Source organism: Ostrea edulis, chromosome 5 (genome assembly GCF_947568905.1).
Source record: "Ostrea edulis chromosome 5, xbOstEdul1.1, whole genome shotgun sequence".
NCBI classification, from domain to species: domain Eukaryota; kingdom Metazoa; phylum Mollusca; class Bivalvia; order Ostreida; family Ostreidae; genus Ostrea; species Ostrea edulis.
In genome coordinates this window covers 13,634,090-13,660,557 of record NC_079168.1, presented here as the reverse complement: position 1 = coordinate 13,660,557, position 26,468 = coordinate 13,634,090, and the positions used below count along the sequence as shown (strand labels likewise).

The 26,468-nt window shown below is 35.7% G+C and overlaps 1 protein-coding gene across 1 annotated transcript in view; it reads right to left on the bottom strand.

Moving 5' to 3' along the window:
* The window catches only part of LOC125651318 (uncharacterized), a 59,685-nt gene that overhangs the window by 30,327 nt on the left and 2,890 nt on the right, over positions 1–26,468 (bottom strand). The window contains 18 exon segments of the mRNA XM_056164500.1: positions 1,210–1,376; positions 1,686–1,845; positions 2,068–2,248; positions 2,738–3,004; positions 4,949–5,101; positions 5,386–5,448; positions 5,585–5,816; positions 7,162–7,261; positions 7,618–7,725; positions 9,392–9,725; positions 15,585–15,650; positions 19,519–19,710; positions 19,950–20,227; positions 21,727–21,850; positions 22,559–22,670; positions 22,779–22,926; positions 23,271–23,358; positions 24,056–24,231. Of these exon segments, the coding sequence (XP_056020475.1) occupies positions 1,210–1,376; positions 1,686–1,845; positions 2,068–2,248; positions 2,738–3,004; positions 4,949–5,101; positions 5,386–5,448; positions 5,585–5,816; positions 7,162–7,261; positions 7,618–7,725; positions 9,392–9,725; positions 15,585–15,650; positions 19,519–19,710; positions 19,950–20,227; positions 21,727–21,850; positions 22,559–22,670; positions 22,779–22,926; positions 23,271–23,358; positions 24,056–24,231 (2,949 nt within the window).

The following is a 26,468-nucleotide window of genomic DNA, read 5'->3' as shown; positions in this document are numbered from 1 at the left end:
GTCTGCTATAAAACATTAACAAGAGGCCCATGGGCCACATCGCTCACCTGAGTCACCTTGGCCCATATCTGAAGACTTTCCATATATATTTGCATGTAAAACCTTAGTCCCTATTATGGCCCTAACTACCCTTTGCAAACTTGAATCTACACTATGTCAGAAAGCTTTCATTTAAATGTCAACTTCTTTGGCCCAATGGTTCTTGAGAAGAAGATTTTTAAAGCTTTTTCTTATATTTGTATGTAAAACTTTTATCCCCCCCCCCCCTTGTGGCCCCATCCTACATCCCGGGGGCCATGATTTGAACAAACTTGAATCTGCACTATGTCAGAAAGTTTTCATGTAAAAATCAGCTTTTCTGCCTCAGTGGTTCTAGAGAAGAAGATTTTTAAAGATTTTTTCTATATATTTGTATGTAAAACTTGATCCCCTATTGTGGCCCCATCCAACCCCCGGGGCCCATGATTTGAACAAACTTGAATCTGCATTATGTCAGGAAACTTTCATGTAAATCTCACCTTTTCTGGCTTAGTGGTTCTTGAAAAGAAGATTTTTAAAGTTTTTCCCTATATATTTGTGTGTAAAACTTTGATCCCCCCTTGGGGCCCCATCCTATCCCCGGTGGCCATGATTTGAAGAAACTTGAATCTGCATTATGTCAGGAAGCTTTCATGTAAATCTCACCTTTTCTGGCTTAGTGGTTCTTGAGAAGAAGATTTTTAAAGTTTTTCCCTATATATTTGTATGTAAAACTTTGATCCCCCCTTGTGGCCCCATCCTACCACCGGGCGCCATGATTTGAACAAACTTGAATCTGCAATATGTCAGGAAGCTTTCAGGTAAATTTCAGCTCTTCTGGCCCAGTGGTTCTTGAGAAGAAGATTTTTAAATGACCCCACCCTATTTTTGCATTTTTGTGATTATCTCCCCTTTGAAAGGGACATAGCCCTTTATTTGAACAAACTTGAAAGCCCTTCACCCAAGGATGCTTTTGACCATGTTTGGTTGAAATTGGCCCAGTGGTTCTGGAGAAGAAGTCGAAAATGTGAAAAGTTTAACAGACAGACGGACAGACAGACGATGGACAAAAAGTGATCAGAAAAGCTCACTTGAACCTTCGGTTCAGGTGAGCTAAAAAGTACTCATTTATGAAGCACGTCTAATATACGTTTTTCGTGATACTCCAATAAGGTCTCTTGAAAACGGTACCTCTGCATCTGTTTTTACGACCTTCCCCGGGACAACAGCAAAAGCGCTTGGGTAGTAAGATAAGGTTGATGGGAGATGGTATCCTCCACACGTAGGCGTTGATGACTTTGTATCTGTTGAATCGCCATAACTTTTCGGCGTTCTCTTGAACTCTCTCAAATGTATAACTGAAATTAATTTTAATAGTTTTTAAGCCAGGATCTTTCATCTTGATAGGAGTTATGAGATTAACCACTGTTCGTTATCTCCGCCTTTTCATCTTCCATTGTGTGTTTTACTAGATATATTAAACATTCACGTAATGCACGCATTGATTTATTTTTATACACTAGTCTTTGATAAGGATTGTTACGGTACGGCGATGTCCGTCTCTCTGCTGATTTGGTTTTCAGCCTTTTAGTATCACATAGCTCGTTTATAAAGTATATATAAAACATTTTCCTGTACTACAATTTCCATACTGTGGTCTGCAGTACCTGAACATAGCGATGACCAGATTCACTAACAGGAGGTTGGAGAACAGCATGTAGAGAGCTGATATTGCAGACACTGTCCAGTCTTCTTGAGGACAACGGTCTATGGAAGGATCAGACTTCCACACCGAATCCACTTTAGAACAACCCGAGAGGTCCTTACCTTAATGGTAAATACTAATTACAGTTCTTATCAGATATGTTCTTTCTTTGCTTTTTGGTCAGATGTGGTTCCAACTCGTGCATTAAATGTTATGTTGTGATGCTTTAATCATTTGTATATTTATTCCATTCTATAGCTATTAAATATTAATACTGATTATAGAATCCCTTTCTCAATAGATCAATGTAGATTTGTTTCAGTTTGAGCTTAGAATACTAGTACCTTCTAGGAAGCCGGTAAATGTCTGTCCGTATAGTTGCCAATAAGGGTAGTAGATTATTTTCCAGATAGATTTTCCTTTCCAGATTTCCTGGTGATCTGGCCAAAGATTGGAATGGTAGTATATTCCTACCCCTACTACGACAAACGCGGTTAGAAATAGGAAGCTTAAAAGGTCCTTCAACTGTTAAAGAAAGATTGTTTTCTATAAAGGGTAATGAAGCAAAATAATGTCTTTAACAAGAATCGGCTTCAACGCATGTGAGTTTTATCACAATCAGCGTTAAACCATATTATTTAGTACATGTTTGAAAATGCATGTCGATCTCAACGTGTGTAAGTATTCTTGGCTACATATACGCAAAAAAACTCATTTGTTAAGAAAGCCAAGATTGGGGACCATAGCGTAGAGTGATTTTATGATTCATACACCGAATTTAAATTGTTCGACTTGTTTATAGACCGAGACAAAGTAGGCAGCATTTAGTTTTCATGACATTCAAGCCACATCACACACCGCACCGAAAATTTTAGTACACTAGATACAAATACACATGTACATGACATACACATGCGAAATCATTTACGTTAATTTATATTGTGCCATTCTTGGTATGTTCATGTATGATTTGATAAATTTCATATTATCTTATTTACAGTGTTTAGTACAAACCATTTCTTTTATCATGATCAATGTTGGACCCATTCTTCTGTGAACCAAGAAAACTGCCAAAAACCTTAGATACATGACAAGCAGGGATAACGAGAACATCCTTCTGGCGTCGGTATAGGTGGAGGAAGGGTGGAGGTGCCGGACAAACAGTGCCGTTATCAATAGCAGATAAGACAAAAGATCTACCACATTCCAAAAATCGTAAACGTATCTCTTCAGCCGGGCATAGTATCCACGGTGTGATTTACCGACTGATTCTAAACAACCCTACATTGAATGAAAATCATATCAACAATTAGTAAACTAGATAAGATTCATGTAATAAACAAGAAATACTGCATACAGGGAAATATTCGCCCGGGTTTTATTTTCGTTCCTTTCGCTCTTGTTGTCAGTGGGCGAATTTAAGACTGGGCAAAATCATTTTTCTCTTACCCCTCTCTTAACACACAACTGGACAATTTAAAACGGAGCGAAACCGTCAGCGTGTCGAAAGGCGCGAATAGCCCTGTATAATATTATAGTAATTGTTATTTATCACGAAGATGTTGCAGTTATATTTTGTAGTACAATGGGTGTATATCAGGAGATTTAGTGCATACAACATTGCAACATTATACTCCGAGCACGAAATTGTGTGATTGTTATAATATAAAACTTATACGGTACCAATTTTGATGCACCAGATGCGCATTTCGACAAATAATGTCTCTTCAGTGATGCTCAGCCGAAATTTATGAAATCCGAAATATCTATCTTCCATAGCATGGTGAAGATAACGAACAGTGATCAATCTCATAACTCCTACAAGCAATACAAAATAGATAGTTGGGCAAACACGGACCCCTGGACACACCAGAGGTGGGATCGAGTGCCTAGGAGGAGTAAGCATCCCCTGTTGACCCTCAAGTCTGAACTCAAACTTTATATAGCTACCTCCTGATAGAATATAAAATAATGGTGGGATTTTTTGCCTTACGATTTTAAGAACTTATCTTGTGTTTTGATAGAAGTTGAAATAGTAGATGGGGAAAGATTTCTAATGATGGGGTTTTAGTACGTTTGTATCCCGTACTACTGTATTATCATAATCTAAGGTTTGTGAAGGAAAATAAATATTAGGTCTTACAGTTACCCAGTTACCTTACAATACTTTTTGTTAATCGTTATATATATATATATATATCTACGGGATGATTTCACTTTCCCCATCGTCAACTTCCCATATTTATGTAGCAATATTCCATTATCATCTGCATATACTGTTTATATAAAAGAGGGGATTTCAATCTCGCATTCCTCAAAAATTAACCTGATTACTTTTGTTGATTTTTTAATATGTGTTAGGATAAAGTCCAAATATTATAATAAATAAAATTGAAAAAAATTCAATGAGTGGTTTTTTGGGGGCTAGCTATCAATAGCTACCTTAATCCATTCTTGGCACACTGATTTTGACTGCGGATAACTCCGTTTACCTGATCAGGAGATAGGGCTCACGGCGGGTGTGACCGGTCAACAGGGGATGCTTACTCCTCCTAGGCACCTGATCCCACCTCTGGTGTGTCCAGGGGTCCGTGTCTGCCCAGTTATCTATTTTGTATTGCTTATAGGAGTTATGAGATTGATCACTGTTCGTTATCTTCACCTTGCATACATACATGTCTATGAAGCAATATTCCATAATATGATCAGTTTTTAAATCGAGGCAGGCTATATATTGACAAATAAGTTAATGTTACAAGGTATCAACAGTCTCCTTCACAGTCAGCATTACGATTGTTTTTATAACGATCTAATTTACGAATACAACTTGTCATTGGGTCAATTGCTGTCTGACGTGATTCATACCAATTGTTAGGCCGTACTTTTCATACCGATTTTGACTGCGGATTGCTCCGTTTATCTTATCAAGATATAGGGACTCACGGCAGGCGTGACGGATCGACAGGGAATGCTTACTCCTGCTAGGCACCTGATCCAGTCTCTGGTATGTCCGGGGATCCTTCCTTGCGCTACTCTTAATTTGGTATTCTTTATAGGAATTATGAGATTGATCACTGTTCGTTATTTTCACTTTTCATACAACTCTCAGTAAAATATGTAACATTTTTGTTAATAAGTAACCGTTGCTTCGCTATTCGAGTTCGCGGAAAGATCCTAGATTATTATCTTAACATTTTTCTTAACGTAACGTAGAAATGCTCTCACAAAACAGCTGAGTAGTTCTTCCACCAGATCTCCAAAACCCCACAAGTAAACAAAATATTCAAATATAATGGTAACGTTCAGGCCGTAGAACTCTGAGCTGATACTGGTCAGTACAAACATACTGTATAATATCAGCATCGTCATAAAGGTGACCTGTAGAGTAAAATGAAGTAGCTTTATAACCATGTGGTTAAGTTGGAAGTGCATATAATTATATACATGTAAGTCATTTGACATTTTTTTCGTGTGCTTTATATTTAACTACATATTAAAATATAAAGTATATTATAACGATATACATCTATTTGTCCATTCCAAGCTATCGTTCGTTGAAATCTACATCATTAAAAGGTTAAGTAAGCCTAACAATAAGGACCATTAATTAGTCAGGTTAATGCCATAACAAGATATAATCTGTAACTGAACAAGGTTCATACATAGTTGTAAATATACTTCGTCACAGGTGCTGTGAAAAACTCCCTTGGCTTCCGAAACACCGACTACAAAATAAGAGTAGAGAAGTGCTAGAAATAGGGGAAATGGAATTACGCGGTGTAAAAGCAGCTAAAATATCAAACTATTCAGTACTCTTTCTGATAAGTTCAAATAAACAGGTAAACGCTCCGAGAACCTTACTTTCAAGAAGGGTTTGAGGTCCGGAGCTAAGTTGTTGTACCACTGTCGGTTCATGTTTTTCTGGGAACATGCATGTGCCACCACGTCATACAAGAAGTTCTCGTGAGCGAAGGTCAGTGGACTAGACTTGATTCCCCAAACATTGGACACGTCGTCCATTAGGTCTATGGCGCTTCGAGTGTCCTCCTCGTACAAACGGTCCATTATGGCCAAGCATCGTTCCTCGAACAACCTATAGGAATGTACAACAATTTCTATTGCATTCAGTGAAAATTCTAAGCTAAGACTACGATAAAGCATTACAATCACCTGGCATCGATATAGTTCGAAAATAATCCCTAGGGATGAGGGGAGGTGCTTATCATCATCATACAGATACCGCCGCCAAATAGGTCTTTAATAACATTTTGCATATCAGGAACATGTATTGTAAAAAAAAAAACTTATTTTACGAAACTTATGGGGAATATTCACAGAAGATGCCCTGTGACAGCGAGATGAAGCAGAATTATTTTGCCTCTGGATGTCCATCTATTCCTGTGAAAATCTACTTAATAATACCCAAAGCTTTCTCTTTCTTATATTTCCATATCTGAATACTAAACGATACAGGTCCTTAGAGCCCCTTGCTTGTCACAGGAAGTGACTAAATGGAGAGGTTCTTCGGATGAAACCGCAAAAACCGAGGCCCCGTGTCACAGCAGGTGTGGCACGATAAAGATCCCTCCCTGCTCAAAGGCCGTAAGTGCCGAGCATATGCCTAAATTTTGTAACCCTTCACCGGCAATGGTGACGTCTTCATATGAGTGAAATATTAAACAATATACAACCAAACAACGAAACTGTGTCAGAAGATTTATAATATTTTGTCTATGTGGCTGTAAGAAATCCAGTTGGCTTCCATGTAAGATGGAAGAATTGCACCTGAAAACTTGATGATTATTTGAAAGATCTTCATTTCAGCCTGAACAAATGTTGTTACATTTATAGATTGCCTGAGTTATAAGCTCAAGTGGGCTTTTCTGATCACCTTTGTCCGGCGTCTGTCTGTAAACTTTACACACTTTTTTACTTCACCAAAACCAATGTTCAATTTCAACCAAGCATCCTTGGGTAAAGGGGATTCAAAATTGTTCAACTGAAGGACCACACCCTTTTCAAAAGGTAAATGATTAAGAAATCGTGAAAATGTGGTGGTATCTTTTGAAAATCAAGAGCCAATGGATCAAGAAATACATAACTTGTGTAAAAGCTTTCATTATTGCCTGTAGACTCGCTTATATTTCAGCAAGGTCGTGTTTGTAATACTCAAATTGAAACATCTCTATATTTTGTGGATTCAAGTCCGGTTAAATCATGACCCCTTTGGCCTAAGGTAGGGGTCATGATACGTAGTAAATTTGTTTTGGAATAGAGAGGATGAAGTCGTCTGAATAACAGAAGCTCAAGATGACTCCGGTGAGCACCATGACCTTAGCGTATCTTGTATATGGTGGTATGGATAAATTCCACAGTTTTCGCATGTGTTCACTGTAACTAAAGGCGCCGGAAAGCAGTAAAACACAAACAACACTTACTTTGCATGTTCTTTAAAATCAGTAGCTAAATTTTGTTCCTTAACATTATTAGCTTTGTGTGACAGTTTCTTCAGAACAGCAGAGCAAATAAGACCCGTCACTGAAATTATAAAAATGAATGGTTTTAGTTCTGTCATCTCGTACACTCAGAACCAAGATTATTATATGTTTTCGCTTCACATATGTTATTATAAAAAGATCTTTTGCTGCAATATTGTATTGATTGATTGTATATTGTTTAACGTCCGTTGAGAGTATTTCACTCATATGGAAACGACACCATTGCAGGTAAAAACGCTGCAAAAACGGCGTTAAACCCAAAACAATAAACCAATACTTAATTACATGCAAAAATATATCTGACGTGAGTGTATGTGACATTTTACAACTGCCGACTTAAATCGATAATCATTAAGGTTTACATCACCTTACAAGTTTTAACATCAGGAAACTTACGTAGATGATCGTCAGTTCGTAGCCAACATATTTCAGCTAGCTCTCTCCGATTTGCGAAAATTGCCCAAAGTAGGAGATCGGAGATATCTTTTTCTTTCTCTTGCATCACTATGTACAAATATAATGATACGAATCTAATGATTTGTGTACCCATATTCCTGTATGCGTAGATTAGAGTAAATCCAACAAAATATAACCACATGTAAATAATAGAACAAATTAAGGAATACATGTATACGTAATTATCTGTTAAATGAGTGAGGTAATTTATTTGATAAATTTCACATATTTCTAAAATATGTCCATAAAACTTGCATGAGGTGATTGCTTTCATTGGGGGTTTTTTTATGTCCCTTTGAGATTTTTCCTTTCCCATTCACATCATCATCTGTATGTGAAGTGTCACTACATAGACCTACTCAGAACCGTAAAGGTGAGGGTTCATTATCGTGCCAGCGCCTGTCGTGATAGGGCCTTAAAGTGTCAGTCGAAGTAACAGTCACTACCTATTGACGTGACCAAGGTAAAAGCAAGGCTTGAACCTACTGCCCCAGTCACTAAGCGAACGTACTAATCACCGAGACACCTCAAGCATCATTAGGACTAATTGCAGCAGGCTTAGACGACAATAACTATCTTTGTGTTACCTGGTTGTAGATTAGATGGATCCGGTCAACAAGGGATACTTACTCCTCCTAGACACCTGATCCTACCTCTGGTATATCCAGGGGTCCGTGTTTGTAAAACTCTTAATTTTGTATTACTTATGGACTTTTGCGAGAACGACGGACTTTCACAGTCAACGGCTGACTTGGACATTTAAACCTGGGTATTGTATGGAAGCACGATATCGTTAACTATATGTAATATCGAATTGTTAGACAATATATAGGGAACTTCTGCCTCGCTCTTGAGCTAGATTTTTTAGTGATTTCTCTTGATCATGCACGTTAAGCAAAGACGAGCGTGTTCAAACCGCTGCATGTTACAAAATGGTGGCAATATTGTGACTCTGGTGTTTCGTTGTCCAGAGGCTTGTTTCAGGTAGAGTATGTTTGGAACTGTGGGACTTGGTGTCCATGTACGCACTTGATTTCGCTGGGACGACGGTGGTTGTCGTCGTGAACATCAGGTGCTTTTGCTGAAGAGGTGCCAAAAATCAGAGAAGACCCATCTAAGCTTCGGGACGAAGCTTCCCTAAGGGGGGAAGTGTAGCGGACAGTATGTAGGGATTTTCTATGGCCTCACTAGTGAACTAGCTTTTCTATCGATATAGTAAGCAACGGCGTGCGTGTTCAGAGCGCTGTATGTTACAATATTATTACGGTAGGCTTGTTATGTTTCAAACCACTTGAACTTCTTTCATTTATCTGACAATTATCAAAACATACGACGACGGATGCTGACCAATTGCATTAGGTCAGGTGACCTAAAATATTTATGGGGATATTAGGTCACATAGACTTTAGTGTTTTAGAAAGTGTACGAGTATGGAAATGAACCAGAACAACTCTATAATGTTTGAACAACTTGACCATTTTTGTACATTGCATCGGTTCATCACTTATTCATGGATACAGATATGTCACGAAAGGGTTTCCGTATTATATGTCCGTGTCAAAGTCAGCCGCTGACTGTATATAAAGTCAGCCCATTTCGCAAAACTCCAGTAGGAGTTCTGATATTCATCACTGTTCGTTATCGTCACATTTTCATGGAGGTATAGACTCTGAAAAAAGTGATTCATTTATTTATAACATACTAGTTAACATACCTCGATATCCCAAAATTTTCCTACACAGTCCCCTGGCCGCCCTAGCCACTCTGTCTTCGTTATCCTCAGTTAATTGGTTTAGGGTACTTTCTGTGTCGTCTCGGCTTGTAGCCTTGGAATTGATCAGTTTTTGCAATCTTCTTCTCCTCTGTTTTCTTGTTAATTTTCCTAAATTAACCTCTTGTTTTTTCACGTAAATTTTCGTTTCATGGATTTCTCCATTCATGATTCTGGTGTAGAGTCGTATTTTTTCATTTTTCTCCTGTATCTTTCTTTTGAAGGATCTGTATTTGTCATGATCAAACACTATTTTCGCTTTCTCCTCTTCAATTTGCTAAACACATTAAAATTGAAAACAATATCAACAATTCAGGTAAAATATTTACGTCATGCTTGAATGTGACTCATTCATATGTCGATATATTCCAGTGAACTCAATATAAAACACATGCAGAGTCTCCCACTGCTTCATACTTGGATATTGTTTTGAACAGCAAACTTATAATTCAACTTTTATGACAAATGGGGTGACTTCAGCTTCTCCATCGTCAACTCCACATATTATGTAATAGTATTCCATTATCACCTGCACATGTATGTCTCTAAACTCATTCGATACGAAAGAGCATGTCCTGCGTATGATCACTTTTTAAATCGAGACAGGATTTTGACAAATAAGTTTTTGTTACAGGGGTTTCAACAGTTTCCCTTTAAAGTCAGTATTTCGCAAATTCTATGGTCGTTATAACGATATTATTAATGAATACAACCTGTCATTAGGTCAAATGTCAGACAAGTTTCATATAATTGTTGGACCGTTCTTTACATACTAATTTGACTATGGATTTCTCCGGTCACCTGATCTAGATATAGGGCTCATGGCGAGTGTGACAGATCAACAGAAGATGCTTACTCTTTCTAAGTATCTAATCCCACCTTTGGTGTGTCAGGGGTTTATGTTTGCCCAAATCTTAATTTAGAATTCTTTATAGAAAATATGAGATTGATCAGCTTCCGTTATCTTGACCTCTTTGTTCAATTTAGTAGGCATTTTGTCAGGATAGATAAAACCTTTTAGAGGGATATTGAAACAAAAATGCGTGTCAACTATAAACCAGCAGTGATTAACGAATTAGATGACAGCTGGCAAAGCTTGCAAGCAAATTGTCTTTGCACTACTCATTGTTACAACTGTATTTAAAGGAACTTGGGTTTAAATCCACATTTGGGATCCGACTTAGATTCCAAGATCAATTTCAATAGACAAAATTCTTCAAAATCACATGTCAGATTTAAATTCATTTGATACCCCAGTCAATAGGACAGATGAATATGTTATCGTAACTATATTAGCAAATCATTTCAAACAAAGGGATCCATTGCAAGATCCAGTAAATGTCTACTTAGCTGATATTTTTATACCTGAAGAACACCCTAAACTTCAGGCGTTTTATGCCACAACGTATGCAAGAAGTGGTGTAAATTCTAAAAAAAAAAATTCCATTTAACTTTTAGCAAAGAGGTATAGCGCACTTGGTATGCAATTTCGCCTACATAAATACCTTTTTCTTGAATATAATTTTTTACAAATATTCAGCTATATAATGTCAGTTTATACTTGTGTTTACCCAAATTACTTAATAAAGATATCGATATGTTGATAGTATATTTATTTGACAAGCATAAACATCACCGTGATTATATAGAGTATATAGTAGATGTAACGTAATGGGCATAAAAAATTGCAAACTGTTGCAAAAGGCCACCTTAAACCAGAAATGAAACACTGAAGTTGTTTTACCTGCTTATGACTGTATATAAGTCCGTTTGAGGAAATTTGGTTTAAGGTGGCCCTCTTGTTGAAAATGGATAAAATATGAAAAAATCGTTTTCAAAATGTACCTTGAGATTTAGCAGCCTGTCAAAAGTTAAACCTTTAAACTTACAAGCCTGGGTGGCCTAGTGGTTTAGGTGCTCGGTAATCTTACACTTAAACCATACATTCCCCGAGTTCAAGTCCAATATTTTTGCTTTTCATTTTTTGGGGTAGTTTTCTTGAGGGGGGGGGGGGTTAAATGTGATACATATATTATAACAAATATTAGTCATTTTCATCATAACTTCTAATATTTGCAAGTTACGACTTAAAGAAAGGGAATTCATTCCGAGATCATTGTAGTTCCGCTTGTTTACACTAACATGTTCCTGTGTGCACACGAATTTCAAACCATAATGTGGCTGACAAAAAGCTAAACAAATACTACAAGAAAAAAGACACAAATGCACAGCATGTAATAAGTAAAAATAAGTCAAGGGAGGAAAATAACTGTTATACAGTTTGACTTCTCAAAAAAAACAAAAAAAACAAACAAACAAAAACTCATGTAGCAACTGTCATATGATATTTAGGCAAAGATAAACACTCGAATTATCAACCAAAGGCAAATGAACTGATGACATCTATTAAAAGCGCTGCAGTCATGTCAGAACAGTGAGTTAAGTAATGCCATAATATGTAGGGTTGTTGTGTAATATGAATGCACAGGTCTATGAAAATATTGTACTGTTCATCATTCCAAATAGGGAAATGGTTTATTAAGTAAAGAACGACTCGTATAAATGTCAGTAATGCTAAACTGCGGCAGTTATTTATTTTGGTTAACGAAACATCAAAATCGTTTATGGAGCGCCAAATTAACATAAACTCAAATAAATGAAGATATCTTCAATTATTTGAAGATATCATTAATTCATTTGATGCGCGCAACAATTTAATTAAAGATCTCTTCAAATAATTAATGATATCTTCAATTCTGAATTATTGCGCGCATTTATTGAATTGATGATATCATTAATTCTTCAGCTGAATTGATGCGCGCTTTAATTGAATTAATGATCTCTTCAAATGAATTAATGATATCAACAATTGAATTGATGCGCGCTACAATTCAATTGAAGAGAGCAATAATTGATATAATGCGCGCATTAAATCAATTGATGAGAGCAATAATTGAATTGATGCGCGCATTAATTCATTTGATGAGAGCAATAATTGATTTAATGCGCGCATTAATTCAATTATTGCTCTCTGCAATTGAATTAATGATATCTTTAATTCATTTGAAGAGAGCAATAATTCTTTTAGAGAGAGCAACTATATAATTAAAGATATCTTCAATTCAACATATCCATAATTGAATTAATGCTCTCTTTAAAGGACACATCTCGTGTTTTCAAAGTATACAGAATCATATGCATTTTGTCTTCCTTATGCTAATAGAAATTAATTGTAATAGTTCGTTCGCTGAAGTATTGCGATAATTAGCCACAATACGGACTTAAATCTAAGCCCCGATTTCAAAAAGCCTAGTTAATTAGATAGGTAGTCACGTGGTACAGTGACGTCATATGCGACCTTCGTCGATCAACTTGTTGTAAAAGTAGTGTTAGATATTTTTAAAAACTCGGGGTTTAGGGGCCTAATTTATTTACCATGGATAACATTTATTTCGATGTTGACAAATTTCCAGAGTCTTATATCTTTTAGCCACCAGTGCATACAAATAGCGACCCAAATGTAGCGAGAAAAGCGAGTATGAAATCTGCATAAATTTGCGAGTAAATAATGTTTACATCGGATCCCTGTCTAAACACAATTTGGTAATGCCATTTCTGTAAACAACTGTAATTAGCGTTGTTGCTTTTCTAAAATAAACAGTACAATTATTATTAAATTTATTTTTGGAGAAGTTAGATAGGCCTAAATTATGATACGATTATGTATCATTGACAACTAGGCCTACTGTCACGGGTGCATTTCGAAAAAGAAAAAATAATAATAATGATCAAACTTATTGTGAAAATCACAATGCTTTTAAATTATTTTATTAAAGCAATTTTATTAGGCCTAATCATTATTTTTTGTTATCAACACGTTGTTACATAGGAAGTGGGAGCGCGGCGTGCTGTTGTTGTAAACACGTACGCGTTCCTTAAAAAAATGAAAGCATTATAATTCAATTCAAAGTCGGGAAATATTATATTTTATAATTTATAATTGAAAGTTCAATTATCTTTTATCTTTAAATTTCTTTTTTAAAACTACCAGTTGGTAGACACTGCTAGCAAAGTTATGCCTATGTTGTTACAAGGTGAAGGTCAGTTGGTGCGAGTGTGTATTGAATTCGAGAGCAGAACGGAAAGCATATGCCGTAGGCCTATATGTAACAGTGCGTAGCTTCGATAGAACCACTTTCTCGCAGTTTATCTACGTATTTGTCCAAGTGCTTGTTAGAAAAAGTACAGGGACAAATTTTACTGGGGGTTTTTATGGCAAAGTCGTTGTGCCGACGAAAAATATTCACGTCTTGTCCCTCATACCTTCCTTCGAAAATTGATAAAAACACAGTCCAAATCCTCTCTACTGACAGCAAGTACACCCTTAAACGGCACAAAACACCCTAATGCAGTGTTATCTACAAGCTGTTAATGTGATAATTGTTTGTTTGTCAATTAAATCTAATCTGTTTATGAAATGGCTATCAACTGTTTTCAAATCTTCTCGCTCGAGGTCGCATATGACGTCACAGATAATGGCGCGTAAAATATCGAAGAAAATATGCATATCGCAAGATTTGAATTTCATCGCTTTCAAACTCGAAAACTACGCAAACTGTTTCATTTAAAACATATGTAAAGTAGTTTTAGGCATGAAATGAATTAATTTTGCTGAAAAAATTAAAAAGTTTAAAAACATGCGATGTGTCCTTTAATTGAATTGTTGCTCTCTTTAAAAGAATTGATGCGCGCATTAATCCCTTATACAAAAGCATTGTAAATAATTAAAGATATCTTCAATTGAATTAAAGAGATATCAAATTATTTATACCGAGCTCTAAATCAATTATTGCGAGCAATATTTCTACGAAATTGATGCTCTCATCAATTGAATGCGCGCTTCAATTCAATTATTGCTCTCATCAATTGAATTAATGCGCGCATCAATTGAATAAATGAGAGCAATAATTGAATTAATGCGCGCATCAAATCTATTATTGCTCTCATTAATTCAATTGATACTCTTATCAATTGAATTGAAGAGAGCAATAATTGAATAAATGCGCGCATTAAATCAATTATTGCTCTCATTTATTCAATTGATGCGCGCATTAATTCAATTGATGAGAGCAATAATTGAATTGAAGCGCGCATTAATTCATTTGATGAGAGCAATAATTGATTTAATGCGCGCATTAATTCAATTAAAGAGAGCAATAATTGAATTGATGATATCTTCAAATAATTGAAGATATCTTCAATTATTTGAGTTTATGTTAATTTGGCGCTCCATAAACTTTGGCCTTATATTTAAATATAACAGGCCAGTCTTATTATTGGAAACCGGTGTTTTCCATTTAGATTTCTGAGTCGGCCGTATCGTCAGCAAATGCGCTATACCTCTTTGAAATCAAAAAACCTTTTCTAAAATCCACAGCATCAAAATGCACGGCGACTTTTCAAAATTTTATACCACCATTCCTCACATTAAATTATAGACTATATTTCATCTGTTAACAATTATCTAATTTGCAAATACAATTTATCATAAAGTACAATGCTATCTGGTGTGTTTTATAACATTTATAACCATTGTTAGGCCGTTCTTTACACTCTTATTTTACTACGGATTACTCCATTAATCTTATGAAGATATAGGACTTTCGGTGAGTGTGACCGGTCGACAGGGGATGTTTACCCCTGCTAGACATCTGACCCCTCCCATTGTGTGCACAGGTATCCGTATTTGTCATACTCGTAATGTTGTTTTCTTCGTGGGAGTTGTTAGGGGATCCCTACTCCTTCTGGACACCTGATCACATCTCTAGTATATCCAGGGGTCCGTGTTTGCCCAACTCTCTATTTTGTATTCCTTATAGGAGTTATGAGATTGATCACTGTTCGTTATCTTCACCTTTTCATTGATCACTGTTCATTATCTTCACTTTTCATAATTATAATCAGAAGAACAATCCGTGTATGTGTGCATTACAATATGGGACGTTGATGTAATGATAAATAATGAAAAACATTTTTGTCTTTATTGCATATGTACCTTTCTGACAAGGCAGCAACCTTCAGCTGGGTGGAGTGGAGTGAAAAACAGGTTGCCCTTTGTAAAACAATTTACACTCACCTTTAATAGCCACTGTATGTGCAAACAATCATCTTTTTCAAAATGACATCCATGACAGGAAACAGTCTGTAAATGAAGAGACATTAACATACACTGTGTTGTGTTCAACATCGAGTTACTATAAATGTATATTCGTTGTTCCTTAATTAATAGTCCTTGTATTAGGCAATGATGTTCAATTTAACAGTCTCGCCAGTATTTCGCGAGATATGGTTGTTATAGCGATCTAATTTACGATATATATGTCCAGGGGCCCGTGTGTTTTGTATTCTTTATAGGAATTATGATATTGATCACTGCTCATTATCTTCACCTTTTCATTTAGTAATGTTGACAGCAAGTATGCATGTCCTTGGAAATTAAACTCTCCAATAGAGAAACGATAAATTCTTCATAGTTTTATTCATTTTAGAATTTCAAAATCACAAGCGATGATGTAAATTGAATTAAAATTGAGAAAAAAGTTGCAGACGTTCGCCCCAAGTTATTTGAAAGTAATTCATACTTTGAAAGGTAATCATAAAGATACAGAGGAACTTAAGGGTTAGAGTGCTTAAAATTGAGGTATATGGCACTTGATACAAACAAAAAATGGAAACATTGAATGATATATATTTTTTGCCTAGTTTGGTTGTAATAAGTACAAAATTAAAATTCATTTTAGAAATAAGGGGCCTGTAAATTTTCTATGATGTTCAAAAATTGAAATATATTACTATTAAACTCTACATGCAAGATGAAGATAATGAACAGTGATTAATCTCATAACTCCTACAAGCAATACAAAATAGATAGTTGGGCAAACACGGACCCCTGGACACACCAGAGGTGGGATCAGGTGCCTAGGAGGAGTAAGCATCCCCTGTTGACCGGTCACACCCGCCATGAGCCCCATATCCTGATCAGGTAAACGGAGTTATCCGCAGTCAAAATCAGTGTGCCAAGAACGGCTTAACAATCGGTATGAAACACGTCAGACAGCATTTGACCCAATGCGAGGTTGTATTGACGAACTAGATCGTTATAACGACCATAGAATTTGCGAAATGCTGACTTCAATCGAGACTGTTGAAATCCCTGTACCATCAACTTGTTTGTCAGTAGCTTACCTCGATTTAAAAACTGACTATACCCAGAACAAGCTCTTGCATATCGAATCAGTTGAGATATATAAACACCATATGCAGGTGATAATGGAATATTGCTACATAAATGTGGGAAGTTGACGTTGGAGAAGCTGAAATCATCCCATTTGTCATACAGTTGAGTTGTTAGTTTGCCGTTAATGTCTACTTTCAATAAAATATCTAAGTATGAAGCAGAAGTGGACGACTCTGTGGTGTCCTTTATTTCCAGCTCACAGGGATATATCAAATCGACATATAAATGAAAGCTATCATTGTTAATAGACAAAACGTCATCGATATATCTAAAAGTCGAATTGAAGGTCACAGCGAGAGATTTTTTCTTCTCACGTAGAAGTTTTTGAATAAATTCTGCTTCATATGAATATAAAAACAGGTCAGCTAACAAAGGAGCACAATTCGTGCCCATGGGAATTCCAACAGACTGTTGGAAGACCTGATCACCAAAGACCACGAAGATATTGTCAATGAGGAACTTTAGCATATTTTTTATTTCAACTTCAGAGTACTTGTGCGTGGAATCAGAGTGGTGTTTAACAAAGTAAGTTTTTGAATGACTGATCACTAGATATGAATATTTCCGTTTTCCGTTTTTGTTGAAGAAGCAACTGTTTATGATGTCAAAAAGTCTAGTCTTTAATTTATCGTGAGGAATGGTCGTGTATAGTGTTGAAAAGTCATAGGTTTTAATGCTATTGATTTGAGAAAAATTCTGTGATTTCAAGTTTACTAAAAGTTCTTTAGAATTTTTTAGAATCCACATTTGATTAACACCACTTCTGGCATATGTAGTCGCACAGTAAGTTTGAAGTTTCTCCTTCACAACTGTTAACATAAATTTCCTCCGCTGTATTTGAAAACCTGGGAATAGATTACATTCCATATGGTAAATCATCATTTTATATACAAATGTATACAAATTTACTTTTCAGTTTCCTCATTTTTTAAAAAGTTACTTTGTTGTATGTGTCGTTAAACTTGACCTTTTTGCATTTAAAGTCTACCCTTGATTTATTCGGATTGATTTTAAAATTGCACATACGATCCAATATCCTGTATCGAAAATTAGTAGTCCTATCCTATCCAAAAGTTTGTGTTGATCCAAATATTTCGAAGAATTTATGTTCTGCAGTTTGCTTTTTTTAATCAACTAAATTGACGAATGTCAAGTGGAAAAAGTGTAATTAACGATAAATGATTCGTAATCAAATCAGTATGTAAAGAATGGTCTAATAATTGGTATGAAACACATCAGACAGCCTTCGACCTAATGAGAGGTTGTATTTGCAAATTAGATCCTTATACAATGACCATAGAATTTGCGAAATATTGACTTAAAAACAATACTGTTGAAACTCGTGTAACATTAACTTATTGGCAGTAGTCTGTTTTGAATCATACGCAGAATCATTTGAAAGACAAACACGACAATGATACATTGCTGCATAAACATGGCAAATTGACAATAGAGAAGCTGAAGTAATTCCGTTTGTGATAAAGCTGAATTGTTAGACTCCCATTAACGTCTAAGTTCAATAACATATCCAAATATGAAGCAGATCTGTATCTAAAAGTCGAATTGAAGGTCACAGCAAGATATATTTTCTGATATAGAAGCTTTTGAATAAGTTCCGCTTCCAAATGAATACAAGTTAGTTAATAGAGGAGCAAAATTCGGGTCCATGGGAATTTCAACATACTATTTGAACACATAATCACCAACGAGTACGTGGATACTGCCCATGATGATTGTTTGATTGATGGTATATTGTTTAATGTCCCTCTCAAGAATTTTTCACTCATATGGAGACGTCACCATTGCCGGTGAACGGCTGCAAACTTTAGACCTATGATCGGCGTTTACAGCCTTTGAGCAGGAAGGGATCATTATCGTGTCACACCTATTGTGACTCGCGACCTCAATTTATACGGTCTTATTTGAAGGACCGCCCCATTTAGTCGCCTCTTACGACAAGCAGGGGGTACTGAGGACCTATTCTAATCCGGATCCCTACGATGAGGAACTCCAGTATCTTTTTGATATCAGCTACAATGTACTTTTGCGTAAAATCAGAGTTCTGTTTAACAAAGAAATAGTTGGATTGTTGGTCATTTCCATGTTCCATATTTATCGAAGAAGCACATGTCTATGATGACAAAAAGCCTAATCTTTGATTTGTTGTAAGGAATGGTGATGTAACGTATTGACAAATTGTACGTTTTGATGCTGTGGATTTTGAAAAGTTATATGAATTCTCTGGAATTTGTGACAATACACATTTCATTTACACCATTTCTCACATATGTTGTGGTATATTGCGTATGAAATTTCCACTTCACAGCAGTTAATATTTTTTTGGGAAGAGTATAGATATGGGCTTGGTGGAACATTTACTGGATGCCAGTAGAATATTTACCGGATGCTGCAATGTTTCTCTGTATATCTTATAAATTGAAAATTGAAAGGCATGTATAGAGGTATAAATATTGACAATATATTACATTAAATACAAATGCTAACATCAAGCATGTTTACAGCTTTTGATTTAAAACTCCTTCCCCCATGAAATATAGTTGTAAATTGACATACAGAATTTCAACTAGAAAGCGTTTAGGAAAAAGCATATGTAAGTAATACATTTAGGCCAATAAAATAAGTATTGAACTGGCATCTACACATTTATAGCATATTAAGCGGTTGTGCTCAAAACTTCATTAAGATTAGAAGATTGCTGAACTTTAAATCGTGAAGCTTTCAGATTTCATATCATTGAATATGGTAACACTACCTGCTCATAAAGTTCCAACAAGTTGCGGAATTCAAATGTCACTCCATGGTCCAGTAAAACCCTGACATAGTCACACCTGTTTGATTTGAAAGCTTCAAAAAGAAGTACCTGATGAATAAATTCACATAAAATGGTAAGAGATATTGACAGAAAAATACATTCCCAGATAGTTTTACCGGTATCAAAACCAAACTGACATTTTGTCACCCATAAATTGACAGATCCTTACGAAATTGAAAGTTTCCATGCGTCTTCAGCCAAACAATTTAAAACCACGTCTGACATGGGATACTCTCATTTGACACTTACAAGACAAAAAACACATGTACTTCGACTTTCAAAATTATCGTACAATGTGTGTTTCAAAATTCGAGTTTAAAGATTGACATTTTCAATTGTTTGAATTATAATTGATCTTCTGTAGGACTCACGTGGCCACATTGGTCCAAGATCCTTAATTCTTGTAGCAACTGATACCCAAAGTAGAAGTACAAAGGTAATGAAGTGGGAGAGGCGTATTTTGGATTCAGAACATAAGGCTTGGACTCCTTATACCGCCTCAATGCGCGATCCACTTCTGTTGGCTCGGGTGTTACGGAATTTCCGTGAAGAATTTTAACCTTAACCACAGACGGCGCTGCATCATAATTTTCTTGATTTGAATCTTCGGAAGTACATCCTTCTAAAGAAGTTTCTTGATATTCCATTACTGAAACATACAAATTGAAACATATATTCTCAATGTTAAATCCTAGATGTTAAAGCTAAAACTGCCAAGGGTAAATAATGTATTTACTGTATGTTTGGGTATTTTGATTGCAAATTGAACGGCTATGGGCATGTGTGGTAATGCAGAGGTGACTGATAATTGTTGATTGATTGATTGATTGATTACGGTTTTACGCCGTTTTGGCAATATCTCGATTGATTGATTTATTTCAGTTTTACGCCGTTTTGGCAATATTTCAGCCATGTTAAGCCGGAACTGATACTTAGTAGCCCTTATCAATGTGTATTGATTTTAGGTGTGAGGTAGCGTATTATCGAGGTATATATTAATTTTGGGTGTGAGGTAACGTATTATCGAGGTATATATTAATTTTGGGTGTGAGGTAGCGTATTATCGAGGTATATATTAATTTTGGGTGTGAGGTAGCGTATTATCGAGGTATATATTAATTTTGGGTGTGAGGTAGCGTATTATCGAGGTATAATGTGTATTAATTTTGGGTGTGAGGTAGCGTATTATCGAGGTATATATCATGGGCTATATTTGTCACTACTAACAGACAAATTCTGACATGGCCCATATAAATCACTAACTGGTTTGTTTTAGGAGGTTATATTAGGATTTAGGTGTGAAGTACAGATTTAATTAAACAAATGACACTGGTTAACCAGAGTACTACTGCCCTGGCAAGATATCAAAGGTCACAAAACTCCATTTTGTAATTTTCTAATAAAGTTTGAATAATTCAATTAATTGATGTAATAAAGTCTGATATATGTGTAACTGGTGTCCTAGTGTTAACATTCCATATACTAATGAGAATGATAAGATGTATTAAAGATGTGCATGTGGCAATAATTTTTATACCTTAGTTCAATTTTTAAAAGAAAATTGCAGGTTGTTTAACTTAGTTTTTTTAGGACAAATTACAAAATTTGAATACATGGTTTGTCCATTTACCTCCTCTCATAGTAAAGTTCTACAAGGCATGGCTTTAGGAAAACGCCGTACGTAAACGTGTGACGTTGGTATTAAGTACAATTTCCAGTACTTATGTTTAGAATAACTTCTGTTCCATTCATTATGAGAGTCAGCCAAAACACACAAGGTAAGTTCAATTACGAATAATCACTGAATCATAGTAAGAGACACCGGAAAGTTTCTTTATAAAATCTAACCAAGAATTAACTAATTAATTTTCGGGAATATCTACTTAAAACATAGACAAGATATTGCAAACAATCAATTGCGCCATGGATGATTTGTTAGGGAGAAAGTAATGACTCAAAACAATAATCCAAATTAATTTTACAATTAATTATAGGGCATATTAAAATATTAAACATGAAAACGGACAAAAGCAAAGGTACGATATCTAATTCAATGTGTTGGGGGGAGGGGAGATACTGAAAATGCATTTTTGACAGTCTGTGTGGAAAGCCAGGGTTGTTTTTATGTGCTGTTTATAGATGAGTTACCTTTCATCTCCTCTTCCTGTTTTTGATCCGCTTTTTTTACAATTGCCCAACTCCTGACAATAGATTCACCAACAATGTTTGGAAGTACCAATGGATCATCGTTATCTACATCGAAGAAGGCTACCTGTAAGTACAATAAAGCTAAATGAAATGGGTTGGGTTTTTTCTAGAATATCATATAAATATTGCATGTAGTTGAGGGTAACCCAAGAGAAAATCATTGTCAACCGAGGCGTATACAATATTTGTTATATCATACCGAATGTTATATAAACAACAAAGCAGAAAAACTGTTCATTAATCACTATCATGCGATGTTTTGTATACCAATGCAGGTATTTGCGTTTATTACAAACACTCAAATGACGCCGTCTAACAATATACGGCGAACAGAACGCGTATAAATTTAACGCATGTGATAAATTTTATGATACCACCCGTTGTCAAGTAATGTTACCCGTTGCTAGATACTATCAACCTGGAGCGTGTGCTTTCTATTCTTAGAGGGAAATATTTTGCTTTTTGAAATGCTTCTCGGCTAATCAGATTCGAGTATTTTACATGAAGTATAATAATGATACTGACTGGCAACATTGATGATAATATTTTTTGGTTTCTTTTCCTTGCCTACATTGGTACGAGTGCATTAATTAAACATTTGTATGAAAAAATCAAAATAACAAATAGTATACAGTCACAATCTGTTTCTGGAGGTACATGCACTTATTAGAATACAATCTTTTGTTGCATATATAGTAAAAATTATTCACAGATATAACAAAGTAAATTTTAGTAATGAGATTCTGTGAAATGAAGTATTATGTCAATGTACCAAATCTTTTCTGTTTTTGATGCTCGTCAAATTTGCCTGAAGTTTGTTGAAGCTTTCATTGTCAAAACGAACCCCAAACAAAACGCTTGCCTTTAACATCAGATTGTCGTTGCTGAAATAGATATAGCCATAATGTACATGTGCATGGATTTTATTTTATATCCAAATTCTTTTTTTTTTCTTCTTCAAATTATTGAAATCACGGTATATATTAACGAACTCTTCCAGGAAATCCAGAATAAGGTCGGCAGCTTTCCCCGATCCCTTGATGATGATGACGGGGATGTAACGTTCTAGGGCTCCAGCTATGTGTCTAATGGTAGAGATATCCCCTTCACAGGCCAATATTATCACAGGAATCGGCATTTCTGTATTCGATACAAAACATATTCACAATTTCTATCGACTTAGTATTGTAATTTGGGTCCATTATTTGGGTTCATTGTTTGTAACTGTCACTGAGATTTGAATTTAGAATAAAGTTTTCCGTTTATATCTAACAATGTGATGGCAGGATAAGAAAATATGCGTGTGTAAATATAAGCATTGACAATATGCCTAGTATATCAACAAGAAAGCTATATCTCATTACCGTCCTTGCCTTGATGTATTTTCAATAATAGAATTCAAGCTTCCTTAAATATATCATATGAACCGTTAAAGCAAAGAAGTTTTGAGCATAAATCAAACCTACTTAAATCGATTGAGTGACTGAAGAAAGTCACTTCTTTGTTGGACACGTGTTCCTCAAACTCCAGCAAAAAATGGACCTTGTCTCGTGGGTTAATTGTACAGTCCCACTGTATCATGTCTGTCGGCGCCTTGAAGAGTTTAAATGTACGTTAGATAACCAACCTTTATTGCATTATGTTATCCATGATGTCTAAAACCCAAATAATATGTAGAAAGAGAAACATTACCAAACAAGATCAGTTATATCGAACTGATCATAAAAACACAAACAGATCATGAAATACGCAAATTAAACAGATCATGAAATACACAAATTAAACAGATCATGAAATTCACATATTAAACAGATCATGAAATACACAAATCAAACAGATCATGAAATGCACAAATTAAACAGATCATGAAATTCACATATTAAACAGATCATGAAATACACAAATTAAACAGATCATGAAATTCACATATTAAACAGATCATGAAATACACAAATCAAACAGATCATGAAATGCACAAATTAAACAGATCATGAAATTCACATATTAAACAGATCATGAAATACACAAATTAAACAGATCATGAAATTCACATATTAAACAGATCATGAAATACACAAATTAAACAGATCATGAAATGCACAAATAAAATAGACCATTAAATAAATTGTTCTATTATCTTAGATAAAATCATTTGAAGGATATTAGTATTTAACTCTAGGCCTTCGTTAATCTACTTTAAAACCTTCCAAAAAATTCTTATGCATTACATACAAACGCCATTTAGCACATTTCAAGGCAAAAGGCACACTGTACTTACCCCGGCCTTTTTCCCAGCAATGCTAATTAATTTTACGTGTCTTTGAACATTGGAGATTTCTTTTTCACTGCTTTTTGAACCAAACTCTGCGTCACTATATTTACTGTAGGCATCTCGTACTATTGATGATACGCCAAAATCATGCCCACGATATAAAATCCATGTCTCTAGGAATAGTAAACAAGATAAAAGTGACCAATAGTGTCTCTAGGAATAGTAAACAAAAAAAAGTAACCAATCGTGTCTCTAGGAATGGTAAATAACTAGATAAAAGTGACTAATCATGTCCACGATAGCTAATCATTGTATCTAGGAATAGTAAATAGACATGATGAAAATGTCCAATCAAGTCCACGATAGAGAATGCATGTCTCTAGGAATGGTAAACAACACAAATGGTCGTTAGTTTGTCAGATTTAATCCGGTACGGCATCTGGAGCCACGATTACGTTTTAAAGTTGGCGTATATGTCTTGTTAGATTCAGGACTGGGATAGATCGAATAGCCATTAGATAATGAAGGATAGTGTTAGGCGGACATATGTATATCCCTGGCGGGTAAGCAAGTTGTGTTGGTATTTCAGTAGCTAAATTGTATTAAGTGCTTTAAAAGTTCTTCGGAATGTTTTAAGTTCTTTATTTACTATTTGTAGGCAAGTTGTTAGCTTTCGTGCACGGGTAGATATCAAATTCAATTTGGACGGACACGGCAGGTGTATAGTACATAGAATCAACTTTACAGAAGACCAAGCGATTAGAAAGGGCGTATTAGAATTTTGTTAAAGACGATCCAGAGCTGGATACCTCGAAGTCCGAGGCTTACGGTCGGAATCTGACGTCTTATAGGAAACTTGTCGAGGGAATGGTCCTGTCTACAGAGTGCGTGGTTAGCATGACTTTGTGGGAAACCAGCCTCAAGACCATAAGCTGAGAATATTCTTAAGTCTCAAATCCAACTAACTTTTGAAATAATTTTCATAAACAAATAAGATTTTCAGTAGATGTTTGCATTTGATTTTTTTTATACACCTGCAGTTTTTTAAACATCTGTGCTAGACGAATCTTAAGATATCATGACTTATCAAAACTTTGACTTAAGTCTATTCTCAGTTTATGATATTGGGGCCAGTTGAAAATTATCGTTTCAACGCAAAAATTAATACTTTTTGATGGCCCATACAACAAACATTGAGTCTCCACCTTTCGGTCTTCAGACGCATGCGCATAGACGGTAAATGTGCAGTATGTCGTCCAGTGAGAGTAAGTGTAGTGGATAAACCCAGAATTTTAACAGATTCTGTGACAAAAGAGGTAAAGATAGAATGAGATAAAACTGAGGAGAACGGAAATTTATTTTGGGATCAGTATGATCGTTGGAAAACTAAAAGCTAGGAGAAACACACACAGGACTCAGTGGCGGATCAAGGATTCTCGAAGGAGGCATGTGAAAATCAACCAAAGCACTCAGCCATGAGTTTTACTCGCAATTTTTTGGCGAAAAAGGGAGGGGGTTTATGGCCTCCTCATAATCTGCCACCGGGAAAGGTGAAAATAACGAACAGTGATCAATCTCATAACTCTTATAAGCAATACAAATGCATCTTCGCAAGCCAAGTGTCCGATTCGCTTACTCTCATCTCCCCCTGATGGATTTAGTCGCATTTCTAAATATCGCGCTTAGGCTTCCCAAGGCATCCAATCAAATCGCGCCATACATACAGTTTGGTTTGAGTAATGGCGGCCTCAATGTCTAGCCCGTGTTGTCGCCTTTGCCATGACATTTTGTCTAAAAAACAAAGACGGGGGGGGGGGTTCGAAGAAAGTTTTGGGGTTTACGATCAACTTCTAGAGATAATCGATCATGTACCTCACCCAAATGACGACAAAAGACGGTATGTGCTGGAATAAACTGAACAAATTCAGCAGAATTAAGAACAATATCAAAACGAAAATAGAAACGCTGAAATCTGAATGAATTGTTTTGATACGTGATTTACGACTTAAACACAAAGGTGGCAAAGGCGTCCAGCAAGTATGCCCACCTAAATAAAAAAAATTAAACAATTTTATTGTTTTTATCTGTCAACTCCATTTTGTAAAAACATACACATGTAACAGAAATTAAAATGCGTTATCTGATTGGTTTAATTTTCTTTTCGTCAAGAACAATAACTCGCTCGATCCGTTAGATGGCAATTCAGTCGCAACTAAATCCGCCAAGGGGGAGATGAGAGTAAGCGAATCGGACATTTGGCTTGCGAAAATGATACAAATAGAGAGTTGGGCAAACACGGACCCCTGGATATACCAGAGGTGGGATCCGGTGCCTAGGACGAGTAAGCATCCCCTGTCGACCGGTCACACTCGCCATGAGCCCTATATCTTGATCAGGTAAACGGGTGGGG